We start from the raw sequence: 26,035 nt of genomic DNA, 5'->3' as shown, positions 1-26,035 counted from the left end.
TGAACTCTAAGTTGAGTGAAAGTCTTCACCTGTTGCTGCAGAAATTACTCTGGTATTACGACCAACGCCTGGTAGCTTTCTTCATCTGGGATATGAGTCTTGAAAAAGCACAGTACTGAGATGTCTGTTGCTTTGGCTTCTGTCTGGAAGCAGCCAAGGATGAAGAGTGTTACCACGTGTCTAAGCTGCACACCAGAGAGTGAGACACTGCTCTCCTGGAGACTACAGAGAGAACGCTCTCCTGGCTGGTTTATTTGCACAGCAGTGTGGGCAAACAGGATTGTAGCCGTCAGCCGGGGCTGTGCTTGGGCTTAGGACAACACTGGCACAGAGTTTTCACAACAGCACTTGGCCTAACAAGGCCGTTTCACTTGTATGTGTACACATACTATAAAATACACCTCCAGAGGCAAAGAGGTCAGGTGACAAGGGAGAACAGGAGAGGCATGAAGAAATGAAAATGCAGTCTGCTAGGAAAGGAAGTGCTTAAGGCTTATGAACAGAATAATACAAGGAAAATAATAAAGTTTAAGGAATGTAGAGGGTGTTAGGTAGGACAGAAGAGCAGGCAAGAGATTTCAGATGCACGGCACAGGGTTTCATTGGGAAACACAGAGTGTTTTGTGTTTTCTCAGTATAAATTCCCCCCAGGAATGGCACCTGTTCATGAGCCCTCTCATGGTGCCATGTGACAGCTGTTGCCAGTGCAGCCATGAGTCTCGGGCCCACGATGAACCAGAGCAGAGGTTAACAAAAGTTCAGCCCAGTGTTTATCAGAACAAAATTAAAGAACAGGAAAATCTAAACTTTTTCACCATCTAAATGAAAGCAAGGATAAAGCTTTTAGAGGTTAACTTGTCTCTTGATAATAAAAATTGTCTCTTTACACAGTTATAAGGTTCTTATGACCATCTCTTGTTGCACTAGAACAGAAGTATTTCCTACTGAATGGACTTTGATGTGTGTATTCTTTTTAGATGGAGTTAATATATTGTATTCTCTACAATAATTAGAGCATTAATCTACTTAACTGAGCAATAATCCATTGCACACAATTCCAAACTTCTTAGACATGATGATCTACTGTCCAATGTATTTGTTATAATTATCACTACGTTAGGAATAATTAAAGCAGATTTGTCTTTCTATTTCACAGGAAAAACAGGGAACTGTTTTTATATTGTATGACGATCAGCAGCGATGCAGATTGGGAATGATGTAAGTAACACTGTCAGTGATGCAGACTGATAAGCAGCTGGGAACACAGCTGATCTGAAAAGAGAGGCACCACAGTGTGTGCTGGCTTGGGTGCTAACAAAAGTCATGCAGAAAACAAACAAGTGTAGTGACTTTGGTACTTTCACACCTCTGAGAGTTGATCTGGCTCAATAACTCAGCTGAAAGCTGTCTTTCATTGGATTAATTTTCCTTGAGGCTAAAACAGAATGAGTGCAGAGACAGGTAGATAGCGAGTATGGGAGTTATGCAAGATAAATGTGGAGAAACTGAAGACAAGATCACTGGTAAACTGTCCTTTTAGGAGTCTGCGAGCTGTTGGAGGTTGTTGAGGATGTCCCCACCTGAGGGATTTCACTTTAATTATTAGCCACGTGCCTCGGAAAATAGAGCCCGTATGTTAGAGATACTGCATCCTGCCTACATTCTTTCTGACTCCTTTAGGATAATAGTTCAGAAGTTGCTCCCCTTGGTGAAAAACACCACCACCTCCTGCATCACCAGCTTGGGTTGCCAGTTGTAATAATAAATTAGTAAGAATCCTGTCATATATTTGCCATATATTCTGATCCTAGATTGTCTTCCACTAGCTTTCCAGTGCAATTTCAGTATCTTAATGTGGAATTTTCAAGGATATAATGTGATAGGGCATCACCAACATACCTAAAGCATCTGTATAACCCTCTTTGCTACACTGGAGATCTACTGTCAGCTCCAGTGAGCAAACGAGGAGCACTGTTCTTCAGAATGACATCCTATTCCTGACAGTGTGTCTGTAGCACTGAGAACCCAAATCCTCGCAGGGTAACGTTTGTACTTCTAAGAAAGATACAGCAATCTAAGAAATGCAGACACTGCTGACATGCCTTTTAGATGTCTTTCACAAATTGTAGGCAGAATTAACAGCCTTTCAAAACTAATCCAGGTATTTAAAGTGTTCTGATGTTTCACTCCTAACTCAACGACTGTCTTTTACTTGGAATAACTGAAACCTTACTGCTTACCTCTGCCGTTGATTAATAAAAATTATTTATTACACAAATCCTTTCTGTTGACAAGTTAAAATGGAGCCTCATCTTTCATATCTCCCTGAAGATTGCCACCTTGTGAGATTGAAAATCCTCATTAAATTCCATCACCAGACAGGCACAAATGAGAGGGCGATTGTTTTTAAGCATGTGAAGGGAATCATTGGTAAACTCATTTGTTTGGATATCATTAACAGAACAATCGGAGAGGATCTCCAGGGGGTCCTCATGACCTTTGCTCGCAATCTCTTCATCATCCATCAAGAAATATCAGCACCTAATATGCAAGGCGAGACCAATTTTAAGGTGAGGTGTTAATTAACTAACGATCCTGGTTAATTTCTGCACGAGGGCTGAAAATACCTCATGCTGTATCATAAACAAGTGCTAAAGCATTCCTTTCTTATTGCTCGCAGTATGTATTTTACAGTGCCTAGGTCAATACAGTCAGTCTCCCAAGGAACCTGTTAGTTAAATTTAAGTTTGAAACTTTTTCTTTGAGAAGAGGCATCCTGCAGCTTGAAGTCATTTACAATGCAGTGCTCCTGATTTTCCCTCGTAAGAAGCAAAGGAGTTATTGGCGCTGCTTCAGACAGTTCTGTCTCAATTGTCTATTTTGTCTTAAGGAAACATCATCAAAGCAGGAATTTTAAATTAGAAACAAGCTTCTCATTTTTAATTGCTCCTTAGATTATTAACTCTGATTTAAGCAGGCAGACTCCGAGCACTCAGTTTGTTACTTCACATCCTTCAACTTTGGTTCCGTTCATTTTTGCCCCGTGTTTCTCTGCCCTTTCGGTCTGCCCACACTGCCCACCCCCGTGTGCCAGAGGATGCGCTCAGGAGCTGCCCGTGGAGGCAGGACCAAGTGCTGAGGCTTGGCACGCTGGGACCGTTCCCTAGGAGTGCCTCTGAAGCTCCTTTGTGACAACCTGGCTGCCAAAAAGAGCCTTCCGGAGGCAGCTCTTGTGCTAAACAATGCGACCTTTAACTTCACAAAGTTTCTGAGATTTTGTCTGTAAGCATTTTGTAGAAAGGTGGAGGGGAGCACTGTGTTTCGGATTCACACTGAAGTCACATCACATAACTTGTCAGACCATTTCCAGTGTTACCTCTGACAGCATTTTCCTCTGATAAGCAGACTGTGAAATGAGAGCTTTTGAGAAGATATAATTAAATTTCATCCTGTTTCAGAAAAACAAAATATACATTCTTTTTTCAATCTGTGGGAGCCAAAAGCAGCCAGTGAAGAAAAATATCACAGGGAAATCGTCACAGTGAATTAACACTGATTTAAATCTGTGAAATAAAGCACCTGTTAGCTGATTAGAAATACTAAGTGCAAGGAAATATATTTTTATTTCTCAAAGTTTTGTACATACTTTATATTATTGTAGCAGACTCAAAGTAATAGTAAATTTACTTGCTGCATCCTCTCCTGTGGAACACTTTTTACCTTTTGGAAGCAAGTACAACCAGCTGTGCATTTTGGCTGCTAGATTTCATTATAATGTCCATTAAATAACTTGCATTCCTTGAATCTGTTACAGATGGCAATTCAGGATATTGAAGCAATTCTAGGAGTTACAGCAGAAAACAAACTGAAATTGGAAGAAGAGCATCCTTCAAAAGCAGATGCTCTGAAAGAATAGTTAACAGAAGATGTTTAAGTGCTCTTTATGCTTCTGGAAATGCTTTCTCATCTGTAAGAACAGGTTTGGTTTTCCTTCTGTGCTGGCATGTCAATATAACCTGGGACAATAAGTATCCATGACTTTTGAATACAGTAATCACAGAAATAGCCCTTATTTCACAAAATAAACTATTCAAAAATCATAGTAAATGTCCCTAATATTCATATGGCGAGACCTGAAATACAGTATTTGTTTTTAAAAAACTTTCACCAAGCCTACAGCTTAAATGGTCTTTCTGTAACCTCATGAGCTACCTTCAAAGATAGGTTCATGGAGGCAGACAGTCTGCTGCATCCCTAGCTATTTCCCCCACTGGTGAACTATCCTTAGTCTTAAAGCCATTGCCTCACACTTAGTCTGAATTTGCTTGACTTCAGCTTCCAGGGTTGGATCTCGTTATGCTCCTGTCTGAGAAAATGAGGAACTGTTTGGTGTAAAATGACACATTTCTGTGGAACAAACCTTTCTGTTCCTAGAATCAAAAATCCTAAGTGAGATTTGCTTTGCTAACGCTCCCATAGAAGCGGTGTACCCAGACCTCATGAAGTATTCCAGTAATTTTGTCTTTGGTGTGATAAAATGAAAATGCCATTCATTCTCTGCTTTTTAATGCTTCCCTGCATGTATGTAGAGGTACCATCCTACGTCAGTCACTATAGCAGATCACCAGACCATTCCTGATTGAACATAGTCCTGGGATCCCAAACTCCCTTTTGGACCTGCTGTCTACTAAAACACAGGCTTCCAATATAGGAGTAAGTCCTGGGTTCTTCTACCTGTAAACAATTTACTTCATTGCTTTCTTATCCAGAAGTCCAGCATCTCAGGTTCCTCTTTAGAACCAAATGTGTTTATTGCTATCATTCCTGTATTTTATTATCTACAAGCTTTTGCAGCAGTTATTTTATACTCAGTTTCAAATTATGAAAAATAATAGTAATAACATTGGTGCAACAGCAGATTCTGAGAATCAGGTTTGTACTATAATTCCCAGTATGCTGTGACTTTTGCAGACCTCTTCATCAGATGCATTCTGTATTTCAGATACTGCTGACTTTTTCATCAGAATTACTGTGTTGTTATATTGAGAACAACTGCTACATTTGTACCTTTGTCCATCAGATCCGTAACCTTATCCCAAAAGAAAACGCGTTCTAAATTGTACTGTAGAAGAGCTCATCTTTCTCCCTTGGAGATTGTACTTGCTTATTATTGTACTATGCATGGCAAATAGATCTGGACTTATTACCCAAAGCCTCAGGCAAAATCAGTTTTAAGACAAGTTATGAATGTGAGCAAGCAATGAGAGACGGGTATCTACTTTTTCCAGTGCCTCTGAGTCTTTGACCTCCCAGCTTCACACACAGCCTTTTGTGTTAACATTTTTCTCTTCTTACTTAGTCACAAGTCGTTCCGTGCAGATGGGTTTCAACTAAAAATCTAAGCATATTTTTGTTCAATTCTTGTTTGTTCTTGTACCTTTTTTGACATCATCTCAATGTTGTCTTGTTCTTTTCCACATAAATTTTACACAAATTTTTGTAATGTGAAATTTAGCCAGCAAACATCCTCCCTAGAAGTTTTTGTGGTTAGTAATGAAAACGACATAGGTCTTTTTGGCTGTGGAAGGTATAGCAGTGATCTCTCACTTGCCAAGAAATACTTTGCCAAGAAAACACAGTATAATTTCTCATTTCTTCTTCCAACAAGATGAGACGTTTTTGTTCTGTGTTCTTCTTTGACGTGTTACAGACTAATGTGTGTTTCTTACCTTCTCCTCACTGCATTCATAATACATTCTTTTCTGTTTTAGTGCCAAAATGCTCTTCAAGGATTTTTCACTTAGCTTCATCTCCAAGCTCTATTAATGTCCCAGTTTGGTCAATTAAAAAAAAAAGAAAGAAAAAAGCAGAAGTCTGCGCTAGGAGGTATAGAAGAACACAACAGTATCAGCCTAGGAGTCAGCTAGTTTCTTAAGGGTTAAGGAAAATTAAGCTTTGATCCAAGCCAGAACAACATAAGGTCTGAGAGGCTCATTAGTTCACTGGCACTTAATAGACTTCAGTATCCTAGGAGTAAATGAAACCTGCACTTCCTTATGTCTTTGTTCTATTCTGACAAAAGACAACTGTACCTGTTTTTGCAGAGGACAAGTGATCTGAAAGTTCCCATGGTGAGAGAGAGCTCTCAGTATGTGCAAAGTGTGAAATGTATTTCGAGGAAAAAAGTTTTTAATTACTATTAACACTTCTGAGTGTTGAGCTGATGGACGGATTGAAAATGCTTCACAGTCTCTCACTTTCAACTCCCATGCTGCTGGTGCCAAAAGTGTATTTTTTTTTTAATACAACAGCTATAAACTGAAATCATCATCTTCCAAAAAGAAGCCAGAAATATAGCTAGTGTTCTACTGTTCTGACTATGGAAATATTTATTTGGAGTTCTTGAACCGTAGCAGGAATTTTAGCAGTATTTGGAATAGGATCTAGACTAGGAAGAAACACAGCAAGTGGGAAATGTGGGAATCAAGAGATAAAAGATGACCCAGGCATAGCTGCTCATCAGCAATTGCCAAAGAATTCTGCAGCTAATGACAGCAAGAGCCCAGGCTGGTTCCCCAGCTGCAAGGTGCAGAGGAATGCCTGTGGAAGGACAGGAGGGGCAGTGGGGCTGGGCATCAGCTGCAGAAGACGGACAATTAAAATAAAGGTATCGTGCTTTCAGTGGGCGAGGGCTGCAAATGAAGACACACGTTCAGCTGATAGCATTTCATGAATCTCAACGGCTTTTTAAAATGACGTCTGTGTTAATCATGGTTGTGCAAGAACTGACAGACTGTAGCCTATGTTCTCTCCCCACCAGTATGCAAAATGCACAAAGCACCAACCTGCCTCACATCTGTGTGAAGTCCCATCACCTCCATGCACAGTGCTGTTGTTCCTGTCCTGCAGGGCGTTCCTCAGACCTTAGACATTGAAGCAGTGCATGTCATGGCCATCGTGTGTTTCTGTGGCTCTTGCTGTTGGCTTTGACGTTAACGATAGCTCAGCTGCTGTGCGCTACTCTGTAGTTTGCTTGGGAATACTCCTTGCTGTAGAAGATCTGCTTCTTTGCATTGACTACACAAACATCTGGAGCTGGAGAGTGCACTTCAGCAGCAGAGGTGAGCAACAGATGGGAGATCTTTCCTAACGTTCCATTTCCTTTAAAAAATCTGGTCTTTAAAAAGTAAGTTCAGGAGAATTTGCAGCTAAAAAGTAACAAATCCCTGGAAATGTAGGACGTAAAAATGGCACTACCAGAACTGCCTGACTACACCAGAATCCAACGCGCACAGAAACCTTATTGTGAAGCTAAATGTTAATGGAAGTCTTTTGACAGCATGCTCCATACCAGTTCCATCTTCACCTTTAAGGAACAGTCATTCTGGTCCTGATTCCTGAGCACTGTCGAGCAGGCAGTGTTTTGCTGTGCACTGGAAGATGCAGGGGTCCTTCACCCCATGTGCAGGCCGTGTTGTCTCAGCAAGGATACAGCCGCGTTCGCTCAGTCAGCAAGAAGTTCTGCTGCTGGAACTGAAGAATTCTCCCATTGTTTATTTGTAACAGCAAAGTATCTTGAAATAACTCCAAGGACCCGTGATGAGGTTTGCTGGCTGGATAGGCAGTGTATGCTCACTGGGTCCCTCACACACTGTGTCACAGCTCTGCCCTTCACCTCAGCTCCCACCTCTCCCATCCTTGGCCTCTGCTGCTGCTAATAAAGATAGATCCCAAAGGGAGTTCTATGCTCTATTAATTATGGGAGGTGAGTTTGATGATTATTAATTACTGGTCCCACAGACATACTGCGCATTGCAGTAAATAAACAGGGCGTGTTGGTGGTGGTAACTCAGAATAGCTCAACGGTTTAAGACTGCTGAGTGTGAGATATTCTCTGTAATTATTTAAAGGAAAAATCTGTCGCTCTTCTGTACAATTTTCCTCCAGCAGAACGGCTGGCAGTTCAACCCCCGGCTTTTATTGAGCTACTCGTACAACCGGACACCGCGCGTCTCACGCCGCTCCTCACAGAGCTGCAGCGCGCCGCCCCTCAGCGCCTTTTCCCGCCCAAAGGTCGGAGCGCCGCGCGCCGCCGGCACATGCGCGGGAAACGCGCCTGCCTCGCGCACGCGCGCCGGCCGTGCCCGCCGGAGGGGGCGGGGCGGGGCGGCCCGCGGGATGCAAGCACTGAGGCGGCTGCACGAGGCGGTGGTGGGGCTGCTGCTGTGGGGGAGAGAGGTGTCGGCCCGCCCCGACGCCTCGGAAGTGCTGAGCGAGCACCTGCGGCGGCGCGGCCTGCCCTACTGGACGTCGTACTGCGTTAAGTACAGCGCGGTGCGCAACGACCAGTTCGGCCTCTCGCACTTCAACTGGCGCGTGGACGGCGCCAACTACCACATCCTGCGCACTGGCTGCTTCCCCTTCATCAAGTACCACTGCTCCCGCGCCGCCCCGCAGGACCTGGCGCTGCAGAACGCCGCCTTCACCGCCCTCAAGGTGCTCAACGCCGGTGAGTGCGCGGCGCCCGGCCCCGCCGCCCTTCCTCCCTCCCTCTCTCCTCCCCCCCGCCGCCCACGGCCTCGGGGTCGCGCCCTCCGGAGGTGACCGCGGCCCGGTGCTGCCTTCCCGCTCCGTGACCGCGGCTCCGAGCGCTACCCCAACGCTGCGGGGCGGACGCTGCACCCGCGGGGCCGCGCTTGTTGCTCTGAGATCCCGCGGCGTCGCTCATCTTGCCGCCCTCTGAGCGGGCGCTGCGCTTGAAGCGTGGCGGTTCGTTTCTCAGGAAGGACTGAGCTGATGGCCGCTGCTTGCGGTGGGCCGTGTGGGCTGATCCGAGCTGCTCCGTGCTTTTAAATAACCGGAATCGGCACTGCCACATCTTTCAAAACGTGTGTTTTAAAGTGATGTTTTCTATGTGTGTTGAAATATACGGATATGTATCAAGGCTTTGTCTACGAATGCAACACTGCCAGCGTTTAAATACTATCTCCATCGATTCCTTGTTTTTGTATTTAATTTAAAGAGAAATTCTTCTTTACTTTGCACGCCCTCAGTAACTTCTTGCTCCTCATCTTCTCCCCTTTTTACCACACGTAGTGAGAAAACAGCTACCGAGATTTATTTTTTTTCCTGTAGTAACTTTTCATCTGATTTTATCCTTCCTACAGCCAGACCTTTCTGTCTTGCAGCTGCTGTGTATGTGCCATACTGAAATGATGGGTGAGCATGGCTGAAATGTCAGCCCATTGCTACTGAGAATCTAGTTGAAGCCTTTAGGTAACTCAGAGTACATTGAATTCAGTGCTCTGTCTTACTGAATTGGAGGCCCAAATCCATCTCCATTTTTTTTTTTATCCTGTATTAAGTGAAATATTGTTGTCTGTAGCAGGTTGTCATTCAGCAGTGTTAAAAACGATGGTGGTGTTTGTAGTTGTGACTGCTGAGCTCATTTTTCCCCCAAGCAGCTTCTCATTGATCTGTTCAGTCAGCGCCAGTTCTTCCTGCTTCCATCTCCCCTCACACTTAGCTAGACTCAGCTGGTGTCTGGGTGGGTGTCTTTGTGGGTGTGTATTTGGATTTTTTTTTTTAAATCAGAAGAAAGCAGACTTTGTAGACATCACATTTCACTGCTTCCATCCCATTTTCTTCTGTTGTATACTGCTTTTCTCAAGCTGCTTCCTGAGTCTTGTTTCTTTCACACACAAGGAGCATAGCGTGCACTGACACCTCTTGTAAGCGTTTCAGTAAGGGAAGAATGTTATTAGCACTGCTTTACAGGAATGCTTTTCCTCTATTTAATATCAGAATTCTTTACTGTTAATCATCAGACTTAATTTTCCTGGCTTGCTGTCTTTGTATGTAACGTGTTTTTGTCTTTTCATAGGCATCCCAACCTTACTATATGGAATTGGCTCCTGGTTCTTTGTCAGTGTCACAGAGACTGTTCACACCAGTCGTGGCCCGGTTACTATTTATTTTCTAAATAAAGAAGATGAAGGCGCAATGTACTGAAATGGTGCCCTCAAGTACTGTCAGTTGGTGGGTTTCCATGTTACAGCTGCTACAAGTATCTGCTCCCTGTGCCTAAAGAGAACTGAAGGCAGCTCTCTGTTTTTATACGGTGTATTCTTTCACTTAACACTGTGTCTTCAGGAAGCTTCCTGGAATTTTTTGGCAATAGGCTTGTTCTTGGAGAGGATAGTAAAGTTGAAAAAGTAGAAGCTTTGGGAGAAGAGCTAATATCTCTGAGAGTGTTAGAATGTACTGAAGTCAGTGACTGGAACTGTTCAAGAGGCTTCTAATAATTTAAGAAGGTACATCTACCAATGTGGGCAAGGAGGCTGTGAATCCATGAGACTTCTCAGGCTGTCTCTGAAAGCACTAAGCTGCTTAAATCTCAACTGGTTGGTGTTTTGAAATGTGTTAGTGGTTACGGTTGTGAGAGGGTTTGGATGAATCCATGGCACTGACTGCTAGCGGTACCGCAAGGCTTTCTAGAAGAAATACCTCTCAGAAGTTTAGAAAAAAAATAAAAATGGCTGTATGTATCACATTTCTTTAAGTGGTATTTAAATAAAGTATCTAAAATGTGCTTCGTGGTGGTTTTGTTTTTTATTTTATAATATTTCAATTCTGGGTACATGCATTGTATTTCTTTTGATTGGTTTATAGGCAAGTAATAAAGCTAAAGTAATGTAAGATAGTGCTGGGGACTAAATCTTTACAAATTGCTGATATTTTTAATTGATGCAGAAGAATGAAAAGAGCACAACCCTCATTACTGTCCAAGGATCTCTCCAGCTGTAGGTGAGGACATGCAAAGATAAAGGTGGGAAGACTTAAATTCAGCTGGAAACATGGGCAAAAAAAAAAAAAAAAAAAAAAAAAAAAAAAAAAAAAAGGTTATAGGGAATTATTTGGAGACTGGAAAGTATGGGATTAATGGATTAAAAGTTCAAAGAGAAGTGCCTGTACAGGTTATATTACTGGTGCTTAATTTTAATGCCAGCAGGTAATGCTATCTATTCCAAATGCTGAGTCCAGTGATGGAAGTCGATGATTCCTGTTTTCATAATAGGAAGATAAATGTGAAATGAGTAGATGCTGCTTTGGGAGTGTAATCACTATTCCTAAATAAATTATTGCCAAGCTATAGCTACAATATAATGTAATTTAAATACTTTTTTTACTTAATTCCGGATAATGGAACTGTTCCCCACTTAATGAAGCAGTACAATTTTCTAAAAGCAACACTAAGTAATGCTTTAATCAGCAAAGCGCTCACACTGTTGTATTTAATCTTGGTGAATACTCTTGACACGAGTTAAATGGGTCTCAGTGATGAAGAAACAGTATGACAAGAAACCTCATTAATAGTAAAAATGACTGTTAGTGTTATTCTAGAATTGCTTCTCACTGTATTGGAGAAAGTTAAATAACTGCAGCTCATAAGTTTAGAGTCAAATACTGCTCATTCATTGCTGTGGATCTCATCAATATCCTGCTGTAAAGGTTTAGTCTCAACACGAGGTTGATAAAATGGTTTTTAATTACCAGACTATAAATACAGCTCTTTATTGGAGTTGCACCTCCACTCACTGCAGCGTGTTTGATTTCTGATAATGTGTACTGCTGACTTTGCTTACCTGTTTTTCAATAACTGCAGGCAACGTGACTCCTTGTCCATACGGTGATGGGCAAGTCTCCTTAGAGAACGTCTTTGACAAACTACCCTATTGATTACTGCAATTCTGTGCTGCTTGCAGCATTAAATAGAGACTTGATTTCTTGTTCAATGATCTCACTGTGTAACAATTAAGCAAATGTAATATTTTCTTGTATTACATGAAAATCAATAGACCTCTTGCTCTTATGAAGCTGATCGTGCTAAAGGATGAACTAGAAGATGTCTGAGGGCAGAGTGCAAATATAGCATCGTTCATTCGTTTCGCTAAGGCTTGTGTGTGACTTGCTGCACTACCTGAAATGGCAAATATGCTAGAAGGGATAACAGCAATCACTGAATTACAAAATCGTTGTCAGATATGAATACTTACCTACCTCACTGCCTTGCGGTCTCTTTTTGCTGTAAGTGGCAGCTTCTTAGTATCTTTTGTTATTACTTATCTTGAGCTCTGACCTGAATGCAGGGCAGAAACATCAGCGGCCTGGACTGGTACCATCTTGTCTAAAATCTCTGCTAGTCTCTGGGAGCACAGGAATGGCAACAAGGACAGACGTGCTAGCAGTGCTGCGATGGCTCAGCACTCAGCCGAGCCCTTTCCCTTTCATCTTTCTGACCCTCATTGCCAGGAACTCTTCATAGCTGTTGGCTCCTATAGGGACAATCCTGGATGAGAGTGGAGAAGTCCAAGAGTGTCCTTGAAGTGGGCTTTAAAGATGAGCAGTTTGTTCAGAGGCTGATGGATTTGTGCATGTAACACCTAACTGCTCTCTCTTGCCTCTGCAACCTTTGGGGTCGTCTTGTAAGCACAAGGCTTCAGGAGGCCAACTTGTAGGGAACCAGGCTTTGTGAATTCCTCCCGTCCAGGCTAGTTTTCTTCCCGTTTGACTTAACGGGTTTCTTTTTCTGTGTATTATATTATGCATGTGTTATGTGTGCAACGTACGCTGCAGACAATTTTTTTTTTGTGCAGATGATTGAATTACAAAGTGACCCTTATAACTTTATGTGAATTTGATCTGCTCCACTTCCATTTGAAACAAAGTGTAGTTTATCTTGTAACTCTTGCCTTAATTATCTCTGCTGTATTCAAGGATGATGTTTAAATGAGTGAGAGATGACAGGAAAAGGCAGAGAGCTTTGTTTCACCGCACTTAACAACTACTTCAGATAAATGGAACCTTACTGTAAGCCCAGCAGATCAGGTAGCTGCTTCTTGTAGCAGTCCTTTTAAACAGTAATGATGACTGGGGGCATCTTAACCTAAACGAGCGCTTAGCGTTACATCTTACCTAGGTCAGTGGTTTCAGGTATCCGAGTTAAACTGTGCTACTGTAAATTAATGGAAAATGTAACCGCGCTTTGCTGAAAGATCAATGTCCAATAAAGGCTGCACAATCAAATCTTGTTGCAATGATTGAGCTCCTTAATTGCCTTTCAAAGATAAGGTGGTAATCAACATAGGTTTAACTGATCTTTTTTACCAGTTCAATTACATGCTAATGACTACGGCCAACTCAGGATCTTTAACTACTTATACTTATTAAATCTTATGTTTGTAGTGAAAAATTACTTAAGCCACACAATCAATAAAGCCCAGGTCTTAATTACTATATTTCACTTTTATACCTTTTTGTATGTTTGACAAATGTTCCACTAGAGACTGTGCAGCACTAACGATGGTACCCCAGGAAATACTGTTTTCTGATATCGCTTCTCCAAAGTGCAATAAGATGTTTTCATGTTTTTTTAACAACGTTTTGTGACTGCTAATGCAAACCCAGTTTTAGGCAGTTCATTGTGCTTAAATATCATTTGTTATGTATAAGGGCATTCCTTTGATCACAAGAAGGTGCACTTGATAACCTTCCAGCGGACACAGTTTCAGCTTGAAGTTCCTAGCTGTTCTCCACTCTGAATTAATGCTAAACTTGGGTACCACCAAAGAGTGATGTTCCCAGTGGTTGTCAATTCTCTGACATTGTTTCAAAAATAAGTGCTGTGTCCCCTTCCTCTGAATTGCCCATCTTTCCCTGCAGTTTTTTTTCCCAGTCTTTCGAGGAACCTGAAGCTACCTGAAGTCCTCATCCAGCTGAGCAAAACGTGCCTCCATCCACAGCTTGCTTTGTGACTCAAATGCTGTAATTCTGAGAGCATAGCAGCATCAGGTTAGAAACCTTTGGGTTTGTGGCTTTGTTTTTGTATGTATGTCCTTTCTCTCTCTGCAGAATTTGGTGGGTTCTGAGAAGCTGCTTGCCTTAGCCTGGTACTTTACTGTTGAGTTTTAAGTATTCTCAAACCTGCTGAGGTTCCTTCCACTGCGGATGCTTTCTGGAACAGGAGGACAGGAATCTAGAGTTCATTCTTCCCACACTCAAAAGAGAAGTGCTGCTGCATTTTGCCACAGTCCTTATAGTTTGTGGCAATTAAAAATGGACAAAATAGGATTTATTGGAATTATTTTGTAGTTAAAAAAAAAAAAAGTTTAATGCACTAAGTAGTCACCTTTGGGAATGTAACACCAATATGAAGATCGCTATTGTCAAAATCTCTTTGCAAGTCATAACTGTAGGTCTCCTCATTACTGAATGAAACTTGGGTATTTCGCAGTAGTTGAATGCCCTTTGGGCTTCTGAGTTAAACCAGCTTTGCTAGAAACAAAGGAGATTCTGCTTCATGTGTTATTTACTTTGGCTGTTCAAATTAAATCAGCTTTTGCTGTAACTCCTTAATCATGTTCACTACAGAAAAGTAAGTTGCCTTGCTTTTTGTTCGGAGAAATGTGTAGTTACAGAAGTGGGCGTCATGCATGCACTGCTGGGTTACTCTTTCAGCTGAAATGTGCCAAAGGAAAAGTGGCAACATAGGAGGTGTGGAAAGGGGGATTTAAAATAGAAATTGTCACTAATCTATTCCAAGTTTATTTAAAAGATTTTTTTGTATTTCCAGAAAAGAATAAGATGGTGTTACTGCACTTGCAATTAAGTCTTTTAAATAAAGCATGTGTGCAGCAGAACACCAAAATATGCATTAATGATTAGGAAAGTCAGTGTAAATTATTGACCTTTGTGAATTAGTAAGTGAATAAACGCAGCTGCAATAAAGAAGGCTCGTATTTATTACTCCACATATTTATGACTCTTAGATGACTGTAGTTGAACCTTAATTATTTATGCTGATACATCTTATTATTCCACTAAAGGCACTGCAGTGTCTTTTTGGAAAGAAACGAAGCCACGTAAGGGGCGCATTCTGCCGCACTGTGAGAGGTGCTGATTTTTGTCTGAGTTCAGCTCAGAACCCATCCACATCATGAGCAGTTCCAGTGAGGCAGTCTGATAGGAAACCCACATGTGTATCAATTCAGCATTTAAAAAACATGGTGCAGTGCTTTGTTACACTTTAGCTACTTTGGATGTGTTACAGTTGCTGTTTGCTTGGTAAGGTAAATTGTGTGTGGCTTAGATCACATGAAGCACAGTTTGTAAGCCTTGCACTAATCAGTTGTGACACCAATGCATTACTTTCAATGATGTTAATAATCCTAATAGAATTATAACTGCTCTGAACCATATTTTACAGTTCAGACAAACAGTCTGATCAAGAAAACTTTCAATTTTAAAACACAAGTTTCAAAATAGATGGCTTCTAAAGAACACTTGAAGATTTTAAGCAAAAATTAGGAATATATATTACAAAGTCAGATCTATTTCTTAGAGGAAGAAATGCCATTACGTATGATTGTTCTATGCTTGGTGATTCATGGGCCTGGTTATAGATATGCTTTGTGATGTATGAATTATTTAGCAAGAAAAATCACAATAATTTTGTTGTTACTCAAGAATTTATAGGTTGACAGAAACAATTATGCAGACCCTGAAGCTGATTTGGTGGGTGCAGCAATATCCTTAATGATACACAGCCACTTTGACTCACTCCAACTGGTCTGGTTTGCATTGTAATTTTTCAGTAATTGAGCATCATATGTAGCCCTTAAACAGTATTAGTTTTATTCTGCATAAGCTGTGTCTGTGTTCTTTATTTTAAAATATGTTTATAATTTCAAGCAAGTGCTCTAAACATCAAGTTCACAGCTTTGGGTTTCTTTTTCAACTCAAGAGGAATTTATGATGAGAAAGAGTTTTAAAAGATCTGTTTGAGGCCGGATTCTGCTCCCACTGAGTTGGACGTAAGATGAATTGATGTCCTGATTTTTGGTTTACAAGCAGCCGTTTGCCTCTTAGCCGCACTGCTTTGTGTCTGCAGTGTGCAGTGGGTTTCTGCCTGTGTAAGCCCTTGCAAAATGAGTGTAAAGGGCACTGAGAAGGCCTGGAAGGAAGGCAGCTGCTTTTGTGCAGCTTTGGAGAGGAGGCTTTAAGGGATCTCCATTTATACTTGTTATCAAGCTGGTACACTCGGGTGATTCTGTCCCGGGAGATGCATTTTTAGAGAAGAAAGCTGTGTTTAGAAAGGCTGGACACTTGGCCTACTTTTTTCAGAAGCCTAAGGGAATTACGTTTGCGGCACTCACTGGCAATCTGATGTGGGAAGGAAAGAATGAATTTCACTGTGCTATGTTTACTGACATAGAAAGTTATGTATTAATCTTTTAAGAATTTAAGAAAGGGAAAAAAACAAGAAGAAAGAAAATTACCAAACCATTGACCAGGTGCCATGCTCTGTAGGAAATGAAGGGCTTACGCTGTCTTATGCCTAATAGCTATGTAGAAAGTGGTGCAGGAAATCTTAGCAGTACCGAGGTTAGAATTTCCCTGATGCTCTGTGGGAGCTCTAATGAGCACACAAGACTTCCTGGCTCTGCCTCGTGCTCCGCTTCCTTCCTGAGCTTCGTTTCCTTCTCCCCAGTGGTCACACACAGGACTAGCAGGAATTATTTGGGGATTCTAACCCTTGTTCTAATGAATTTCAGCTCCGCATACAGCCTCAGGCACACAATACATTGCAACTGGCATAATCTACCTGCTTGCATCTTCACTGAGGATCTGCAACGGGAGCATTGGTCAGTGCAAAACCAGCATGCAGTGTGTAGGCAATGAGGTGCAGCGTAGGGAGGACTGGGTGAGCTCTGAGCACTGTGTTATGTCTGCATTGGCCTGATTCACTCCAGAGACTCAGCTCATCCACCCCTAAATCAATGGTGAGGAAAACAGGAAGAAAAAACCTGCTAGCCGCAGCTCCTTGAACAGCAGTAGTGCAAGAGTTGGGCCAGCAGAGTCAGCTCTTTCTTTCCCACCTCTTTTTTCTATGGAGTTTTGGTAGCAGGACTTGAAACTTCATTATGTTGTGTCTGTGGTAGGGAGGAGATGGAAAATGAGTTAGAAATGTTAGATAACTTCCTTTGCAGTGGGAATTAGGGAAACAAGTAGTAACTTATTGCCCTACTTCTTGAGGGCTTTGCAAGTTACCGTGATAACCATGTTGCAGGGAATCAGTGGGGCACAGCATTGTTTCCATGCGTTCACTGATGCTTCTCTGAGATCCTGAGCACAGCGATGCTTGCAATTTTATATTCTTCTGTGTCAGCATTTTGCTTTTCCCTGAAAACAAGGATGTATTTTCTTCATGTGGCCATCTCCTCGTCTCTGCTGTCCTTTCCACCAGCAATGGAAAGCAGCAGAGAGCAGCAGCAGACTGCTCTGAGACGATTGCTCCTGCGCCTGTAGCACACCGCCAGCCTGGGAGGCTGTGGCACTGATGGAGGATTCTTCCCTGCACAAATAAGCGTGGAATTTATCGAAGTCCTGGGCTTTGTGATCCTCCTGTAATTAAGACCTGATATATTGCTCCTTTGCAGATTTTGAATGTTATGTCATTGTGGGTAGACAATAACTTCCAATACGTAATTACAAATAGGAAATCCATGCATATTTCTCGCTGACAGCATGTCATCTGGGTTTAGTGGAGAAAGCCAGACTGCTTTGTTATTTTATTTTCCTGTGGCTTTCTGGAATTCTTGAACTTTTTGTATCAGAAACTTTTAAATAAATTATTTGGGTAAATAGTGAACTTTAAGAATCTGTTAAGATACACTGAAAACGGAATATTCCCCTAGCACTGAGAAAACACATAAAAATAGATTTCTGTTTTCATGCCACAAATTCTAGAAAGCGACAAAGTTTAAATATTTGTTTCAGTGCTGGTGCAGTTGGAATGAAAATTTCGTATGAAAGATGGCTTTTAAAGAAAGACGTGTCACAAACAGCCCTGTGTCCACAAACACATGCTTGATGCTCTTAATAAGATACCAAAAAAAAGTGAAGTTTGATTACAGCTGCATCAACACAAATCAGAACGGGGATGTAAGGTTGCGATCAGCCCTAGAAACACTACTTGATATTTATGCAAATTTGGCAAATTAAGTTGGCTTTCCCTGAAGTCTTGTCGATGAAGAAGACATTTTAGAAACATTGTGGTTCTATAGAAATTCTTTGAGTCTGTATCCTATTCTTTAAAATGTTATAGGTAATGAATCTGATTGAACTGAATATGATTGAGAGGCATAGAGGGGCTGTGAATAAAAGGCCCTTCTGAACAGAAGGAAGTCTGCGCGGGCAGCCCGGATTCCTCAGGTGTTTGGGAGCTGGGCTCTATTAATTTCCAGTGTCAGAACTAAATTAGAGAGTTACTGAGCAGAGAGAGAATTCATCTATGCGAATGTCCACCGAAGGATTGTGTTTTCTGTTTGTAAAGCTCAGTGCAGATTTCTAATGTGAGGAAGCCTGAAGGTGCTTCAGGAGTTAAATCAAACAGAAGGTACATTTTTTTTTACCCCTCTAATTTGGTAATTTGAGCCAAATGCTTCAGTTTGTCACGTGCGAGATGGTGATAAAATGCACAGGGTAATGCTCTTCTCCCACTGAACCAAGCAGGAAAAGCGTGCTGCGGGTCTGTGGCTGCTGGGACAGCGCTGCGCTTAAACCACGAGGGAAAAACAGCCCTGGGAGGTTTTAGGGGACATCCACCACATGGGGCGGCTCCGTCACTCCGACTGCCTGGCTCTACCAGGCGCATTCCACACATTTTTATATATTTAACGCAGAACCGCTAATCTGAAGCGCCCTTTCAGCAACGCTTTTCCTCTTGAAAACAGCATAACGTAGGGACAAAAACGCCCGGAGAGGAGACGCCGCCCCCCTCATGGCACCACCTCCCACAACATGGCGCCGCCCCTTAACGTGGCTCCGCCTCCCGCAACATGGCGCCGCCTCCCCTCAACATGGCGCCGCCTCCCCTCAACATGGCGCCGCCTCTCAACATGGCGCCGCCTCCCCTCCTTCCTCCCCTTTTTTTTTTCTCGTTTTCCGCCTCCCCGCTCCTCCGTTTTGGTTCCGGGGCAGCGGGGCGGCCGCGAGTCCTTCCTGCGGGCGGGGAGGGGCGGAGGCGGTGCAGCCCCGGCCCCGCAGGGCAGCCCCCGGCCCGCGGCCCCGCAGCATGTGAGCCCGGCGGGGCGGGGATGCTCTGGCTGCTCTGCGGCCCCTCCCGCGCCATGGAGAGCCACCAGGTGCTGGTGATCCGCATCAAGATCCCCGACGGCGGGGCCGTGGACTGGACCGTGCACTCGGCGCCCCAACTTCTCTTCAGGGACGTGCTGGTGAGTGGGTGCTGCTGAGGGTGGGCTGCCAGCCGCCTCCTGCCCACAAAAATGGGGAAATAATCACCAAATCGAGCCGGGTTTGGTGATGGCATTGCTCGCTGCTCTCTGGGCTGGTTGAATCCTCAACCCTGAGCTGCCCTGGGGCTCTCCGAAGGCTCTTTCTGTTCTCTGGAGTTGCTGAAACTCGTGGCCCCTCTGCCCGTACTGCAGGTGTGGTGGTCACGGCTCAGTGAAACTGTTTTGTTTTTTAGTCTCAGTTGTGTCACTTTGGTACCAAAGCAGCTGGAGGTACATGGGTGTAACACTGGAGCTTCTCATCCAGTGGGATGACAGCAAGTGCTGTTGGTGCTGGAGCAGCAGGAACCAGAGCTCCTAACTGGGAATGTTGTTATTGGGCGTGGTGGGGATGGGTTGGGGTTGGTGATCTTGGAGGTCCTTTCCAACCCAGTGATTCCGTGATTTATTTGGGAATTTGTGAAGCTAGAGAGGTGTTTAGGCATTATAACTGTGACTTGGTGCTTGACCTGTGTCTTACACATGAGCCTCTGCAGTTGCCAGTGTAGCCCTTAGGGTTTGCCCTGTTAGGTGAGGACACTGAGTGACCTGAAGCAGCCCCGCAGAGTCCTCTACACCTGAATGCGACTGAGCACTGCAATCGATGGATGCACAGACCTGGAGTTGCCCTGGAGCCATCCATGCTGGCAGCAGTCTGTGACCACATGGAGGTGATGCTTTCTGAGAGTGGTGGTGTGGAAAATGAGCAGGTCAGGGAGAGTGTGTCAGCAGCTCTTCAGCTTTGTGCATCCCTGGTCAGAGAGGACTCCTTTCACTGCTAATATATTTGGAGAAGCAGTTACATAGGGGATCTGTCACTGAATGTCCATGGCAAATCAATGCTGAGGGACTCTGCCATACCAAGGGTCATGCAGAGCATTCTTCCTCCTCCTGAGGGCAGTTCCTATGGTCAGCAAGCCTCAGTTACACAAGTATCCACTCTCTGAAGCCAAAATATGCAGGTGCACGTGATGATTGCAATGCTGGTCTTGTTCTGCACTGTTGCTGAAGTCACGCAAACAGGTGGCTTCTGATGCTTCCCGTCTCCACATATGATTTTGGTGCTCATCTTGATGTTTGCTTGCATCCAGCTAGAAGATCTATTGGATATCTTGCAGATCTGTTTCTCTGCTTTTCAGCAGGTTAGGCTTCCCATTTTACAGCCAGTGAGTTGTTCTGGTTTGAAATGTCCTAAGGAAAGGGGACAGATTTATGCATCAGGTTCATTGGTGTTGGTGATTGTCAGTGATCAGAGCTGGGCACCGTGGGGAGCCGTGTCATCCTGCTGGAAGTAGGGGACGTGCGATGCTGTTGTGTCCCGGTGTGTCAGCAGGTGATGATGCATTGCCGTCAGATGGCAGTGAGGAGGGCCAAAGTGGGACAAACCTTTTGTTGTCCTCCTGTCTTTGTTGTGATTTCTCCTCACAGGCAATCACTGGGGGCTTATGGAGGGCCAATTAAGGATAGTGTGGAGAATTGAGATGTTCCCTATTAAAGTAAATTATGGAATAGCAACGCTCTGATCAGGCCCCACTGCTCCCTGTATCTCTCGAGTCTGGTAGTAAAGCACGCGGCCTGTGTGCACACCTAATAGCTGCAGGTGGGTGCTGCTTCCTGGCCTGGGTGCAGCAGGACTGTGTCCAGTGGTGCCACTGCTGCTGCATTCAGGTTGGGCATTTGCTCGGTTGCTTTCCTGAAGTGGGTGCTAAGAACTGTTCTTCATAATGTCACTTTAAATATGTTCAGTGTATATCAGCTTTGCAGACCTGTGAGTTACCAGTAAACAGATTTATTTTAAAGGCACCACTAAATGAATTACAGTGAGCTTATTTTTCTCATCAGGCTGTCTGGATTCATTTGCCCGAGCCGTCAGCAGAGCATTTAAGTGCTTGGTGTTAATTCAGGATAACTTCATGGAGTCATAGTGAGATGAGATGAGCTCTAACTGATCCAAGAACGGAGCCCATGGTCTCAATGTTTGTGCTGTTCTTAAAGGCTGTGCTTTTGCGTTTTCTGCTCTCCCAAGATAAGTGCTTCACAGTTTTGCTAGAGGGTGGATTTGACGGAATTCCTTTTGGCTGCCCTTTCCTTGATATTTCCCTCATTGTTGGAGGCTTTTCATTTTGTAGGGTGGAACAGAAGCTATCAGATATGATCCTATTGAAGTAATTGCTTACGAGCCACAGTATTTTGTTCCTTGTGATCTCTGTTGTGATCGTAGAAAACCACTGCACACAGTCTGTAGAAATGTAGTGTAATCCTTTAAGCCTGGGTCACTGTGAGGTCTGAGGTGTGGAGGTGCTGTGCAGCAGCTGAGGGAGCTCACCGCACACACTGCTCACATGGGTTTTCTTCAGGGCACTGATTTCATAGAAATACTGGAAGTTGCCCAGAGCAAAGCTGTGTTGTTGGTGGGGTCTTTTTGACTGTTGGCATAAGGCTGTGAACAGCTCTTGAGTGGTACGCTGCTGTTACTTGTTTTAAAGAAGTCCCTGAATGAAAAAAAAAGGATATTATAAAGAATTTACCATCACTGTCGCAGTGCCATCACAGCAGTGGGAGTTGCAGAGCTCTCCTGGCAGACCTCGGGGGCCTTCCCACATCCCTCCCTGTCCTGGATTTTCGCGCCTCTCAGTCTGCAGACATCCCCAGGCGGGCTGCTTTTCTCATACCCAGTTTTACCTCCATGTAATGCAAGTCTCCGTGTGCACCCACACTGATGTTTTACCAGTGGCTTAAGCCTAATGCAATTAAAGAGTGTTTGCCGAGGAATTTTCAGTGTTTAACTACATAGATTTAGAAGTAATTAGTTAACAGCACTGTCTTCCCTAATTTCTTGTTAAGGACAAAGGGTACAGCTCATCTGGCTTTTGACCGAGTGTCTGCAGAGCTGTCCACCCATTTAGCCAGAAAGATTTGGGTTAATATGGAAGCATTTGGGGTCTTGCTGTGGTCAGGTGGATTTACAGTCTCTATGGCTGGAATCATTAGGTAAGCTGTATTGCACAGCTTTTGTCTTTTTGCATCAAATTAATAGTTTAAATGACAGTTCATTTATTTTAGCATCTGAACTGGAGAGACAGGAGAAAGTTTTGAGAAATATTATTTGCTTCAGTTAGCTCTGTGGAAATCTTTGTTGCTTCTCATTATATTAATTGTGTCTCTTCAACATTGCACAGAATGTTTAATTTCCTGCACTCAGATGAAGGATATGGAGAAAACAGAAGTGACAGGACAGTGATTGCTAAGGCTTTGTTACGGGGAGTACTTAGCACCCCGAGATGCTCACAGTGCACGTACTGCAATAAATATTGCTGTGCATTAATTTCTAATCACTTTGTGACACTGTCAGCAGAGAGACTGCCTGACATGAGAAATCAGGCAGCAGGAAGGAGAAAACCATGCTGTGCATTTCTGCCATGCCCCGACATGACATATTGCAGCCGTGCCGAGCTGACAACGGCACATGCACTGGGAGGCCGGGATGACTTAAATCCCAGCAGAATGTTTGCACTGAATTCTGAGTGAGTGCTGGGGGTAAAGACTTCGGGGAAGGAAAAAAGAGGGGGGGGGGAGGGAAAGCAGTTCTCTGTATGCGAATTTAGCTGTAGAGGAACGGTTTGTGTTTGGTCTAAAGCAGGGCTGCTGATGCTGCCCCACGTTTCTGAGCTGTGGGACGGGGAGGTGGAGGTGTGCAGTGAGGTCGCCCTGCAGGGTCGGAGCGTGTGGAGAGCTCTCCTTCCAGCACTCAGGGCAGTGCAGGAGCACTGAGACAGAAAAACTGCTTTCTCGCTTTAAAAGCTATTCATAAACCTCTGTTTTTATGACATCTGTGAGTTAGATGTACATTTTTCCATAACCCACGGGTAAAAATTGATCCGTTGAACTGCAGCAGCGGATGACAACTGGTTTGTTTGCGGTTATGATTGAGTTATTTAAAAAGAAAAAGGTATTCCTGGAGGTAACGTGGAGAGGAAGGAGGAGAGAGCAGTGATTTGCACTGATTTGTGGTGTGCACTGATAAGTTGGTGGTTTTGGGGCGGCGGTGAGGCGCAGGACTTCAGGTCTCCTGCCTGCAGCTGGGGAGCAATTAGAATGATTTACTCTGAGTTGTCTCAGGCATTTCCCCTTTGCTACGTAGCTAATTCTTCTTTACATTTTAGGATGTCATCGGTCAAGTTCTGCCAGATGCAACGACAACAGCGTTTGAGTGTAAGTATGACTTGTATAAACGGGCTTCTTGGTTGCATTATAGGGTTGTCATTTTTTTAAATAAATAATGTTTATGTTCATTATATGTTACAGTTAAATATTTATGCAGTAATGCAAGTTTAATGATGATACTTGACTAAGTAATATTTTATTATTTAATCACAACTTGAGTGAGCATATTTCCACAATACAGCTTTAATTACCAGCATGACCTTCCCTTGCTCTTATTCCTCACTGCAATTATATTGCTTGAATTAAATGAGAAGTATAAAGTACCTGTAGGTCTGAGTTGCAAATTTTATCCTCTCGTGGAAGAAGTCAAAGGAGTGATAGTTTGTACAGAAATCTGGTACAACATAGAGCTTTATTACCCAATATGGCAGCATGGCTGTATTTGCACCTCCGGTTACTGCTAGTAATGGGAATTGCTTCATTTTTTCCTTCTGTGGCTGGACGCAGGCTCTATATGCCATCTCCTTTTTACCTCCCTTGTGTGCAAGAGTAGAAGGTGTGGATGGATAGAATAAATCAGTAAGGTTGGAGAAGACCTGTAAGATCGTGAGGTCCAACCATCAACCCACTGCCAGCGTCCCTGCTGGTGGTGCCCCTGATACTGAGCTTCAGCTCCTGACGGAGGTACGAGAGCTGCAGGATGTGCCACCTGCTCAGACCTGGGAGAGTAATAACTTCTGGGAGGCCCCGTGGGTCTGATTGAGAAGAACAGCTTGTGTGTGGGGTCGGAGCAAGCTGCAGGTTGGGTTGTCCCTGCTGGTTGTCCCTGCCAGCGCTTTCTCCTCGTGTATGGGGTTGTGTCTTGCTTTTGCTGAGCCAGGAGAGCTTGTGGTGGCTGTGTCAGTGTGGATTTAGTCCATGCTGACATACTCAACCAGCACCATTTCAGCTCTGCTCTTAGCACTCTTATTTTTGAATGGACACTCCAGGGGATTGCCCTGTCTGAAGAGCAGTGAGGTGCCAAGGAGAGTCAGGTAGCGATGCTGATGGTGAAGGCAGATAGGCCAGCATAGGGCCTGGCATTCTTGTTACCATTTCTCCCTTTTTCAGGGCCTTAAGGTGAATTCTGAGTGTGGATAATCAAAGGAAATTGTTCTGTGAGCCTTCAACTGCTCCTTAGTTCTCTCCATTGTTCTTTTCACATTTGTTTTGCCCTTCTAAAATACCAGAGACCTAAGAATGGGAACTGTCAATGGCTCCAGACCTTGCCTTTTTAATTTGTTTTTAATATGATTTGTTATTTTATTATTTTTCTGAACATCCCTCCCCCATCACCATTAGCTCTCTTTGAACTTCATGCACCAATAGCAGGCAGTGCCATCAGGGCAGTAGCCCATATTAATGGTACCATGTGTAGAACTTTCCTGGAAATACTTATTTCGTCGTGTCTTCCAACATCTGCTTCTGTGCTTTCAGTTCATGTCTCTAGTCTGTCATTTACATCTGCACAGAACCATTTCCCCTGCCATTTAACTGGCATCTAAAATATGTTATGTATATCGATGCCTGATTTTTCTGGTTACTTTATCCACGTCGAATGCCTGGATTTTTCCAGCTCAAGCTTTGTTCTCACCTGCTTCATTGCTTCTTCAGATGTGGATAATTGCCACCTCGTGTAGCCTCCTCAGCTGTTGGTTTGGTTATTGTTATCTACAGTGCATCGCCCATTGCGGCTCGTACCTGGGGCTGTGCTTCTCCTGCTATTGGACCTTTATGTGGATTTCTCTACCGAATCACACACTGCTACAAATAAAATCACTAACAACATATGGCCTGTTATGATCCTTTTATCCAAACTCTGCCATTTTGTGTATTTGTGACACGCTGCAGATTTTGTGAAGATTGCTTCATAATATTTGTTTACCATCTGCTGCACGCTATTTGGTATCTTGCTAGGATTTCTTCCTCCATTTTAAGTGACATTAGCAAAATCCAGCCAGTACATAGGATTTTTTGGTTCTACTTTTGCTTCCCTAATGTGCTGGAAAATCGCATTGCTGTGCTGTGCTCTAGGCAAGTAGAGAAGCCTGGAAATCTTTGTGAACCCGTGCATTCTGTCTGGTGAGTTTGGGGCTGTGCCTGCTATGGCAGGACAACGAGGGATTCTGCACAGAAAAGAGAAATACCTTCTGATCTGGTTTTGTTCTTTTCAGGAGTTGCCTGACTACTTTAGAGTTTGCTTTTCTAATGCCAGGTTACATTTCCTGCTTTTTCATCGACACATTTTAAATTGAGTTTATTCTCTTCGCAGTGTTATCAGGACTTTTGTAACTTGGAGAACTCTGCAGTTAATTTCTTGTCATTTGAAAGGAGCAATATGTGATGTTTAGAAATGCTTTGCAGTTGAGCTCTAGGAGTTCTCCAGCTCTTACTTTTTCATTTCAGTGGTCCCAGCTCAGTTTGTCCCTTCAAACCAAGCCTGTCTAGAGGTTTTATCCCTGTTTCTGACATATGTTTTC

General features: G+C 43.4%; 3 protein-coding genes across 6 annotated transcripts in view; all 3 read left to right on the top strand.

Annotated features, from left to right (window-relative positions):
• The window catches only part of IQCH (IQ motif containing H), a 58,862-nt gene extending 53,743 nt beyond the window's left edge, over positions 1 to 5,119 (top strand). For both annotated transcript variants that reach the window (XM_048956562.1, XM_048956563.1), the window contains exons 19-21: positions 1,157 to 1,218; positions 2,462 to 2,570; positions 3,815 to 5,119. In XM_048956562.1, the coding sequence (XP_048812519.1) occupies positions 1,157 to 1,218; positions 2,462 to 2,570; positions 3,815 to 3,916 (273 nt within the window). In that variant the 3' untranslated portion in view covers positions 3,917 to 5,119. The remainder of the gene's footprint in view (positions 1 to 1,156; positions 1,219 to 2,461; positions 2,571 to 3,814) is intronic.
• Positions 5,120 to 8,141: 3,022 nt separating this feature from the next.
• On the top strand, positions 8,142 to 10,591 carry C10H15orf61 (chromosome 10 C15orf61 homolog). The gene is made up of 2 exons (XM_048956056.1): positions 8,142 to 8,509; positions 9,884 to 10,591. The coding sequence occupies exons 1-2, from the start codon at positions 8,179 to 8,181 to the stop codon at positions 10,009 to 10,011; spliced, it is 459 nt and encodes a 152-aa protein (XP_048812013.1). The 5' UTR covers positions 8,142 to 8,178; the 3' UTR covers positions 10,012 to 10,591.
• An 8,428-nt stretch (positions 10,592 to 19,019) lies between these two features.
• The window catches only part of MAP2K5 (mitogen-activated protein kinase kinase 5), a 110,781-nt gene continuing 103,765 nt past the window's right edge, over positions 19,020 to 26,035 (top strand). For 2 of the 3 annotated variants that reach the window (XM_048955823.1, XM_048955821.1), the window contains exons 1-2: positions 19,020 to 19,295; positions 23,516 to 23,564. In XM_048955823.1, coding sequence (XP_048811780.1) covers positions 23,517 to 23,564 — 48 coding nt within the window. In that variant the 5' untranslated portion in view covers positions 19,020 to 19,295; position 23,516. The remainder of the gene's footprint in view (positions 19,296 to 23,515; positions 23,565 to 26,035) is intronic. The other variant, XM_048955822.1, reaches the window with a different exon arrangement.

The sequence above is a fragment of the Lagopus muta genome, chromosome 10, assembly GCF_023343835.1.
Source record: "Lagopus muta isolate bLagMut1 chromosome 10, bLagMut1 primary, whole genome shotgun sequence".
NCBI lineage: Eukaryota > Metazoa > Chordata > Aves > Galliformes > Phasianidae > Lagopus > Lagopus muta.
The sequence above is the reverse complement of the archived record's forward strand: the minus strand, read 5'-3'. Positions and strand labels throughout refer to the sequence as shown.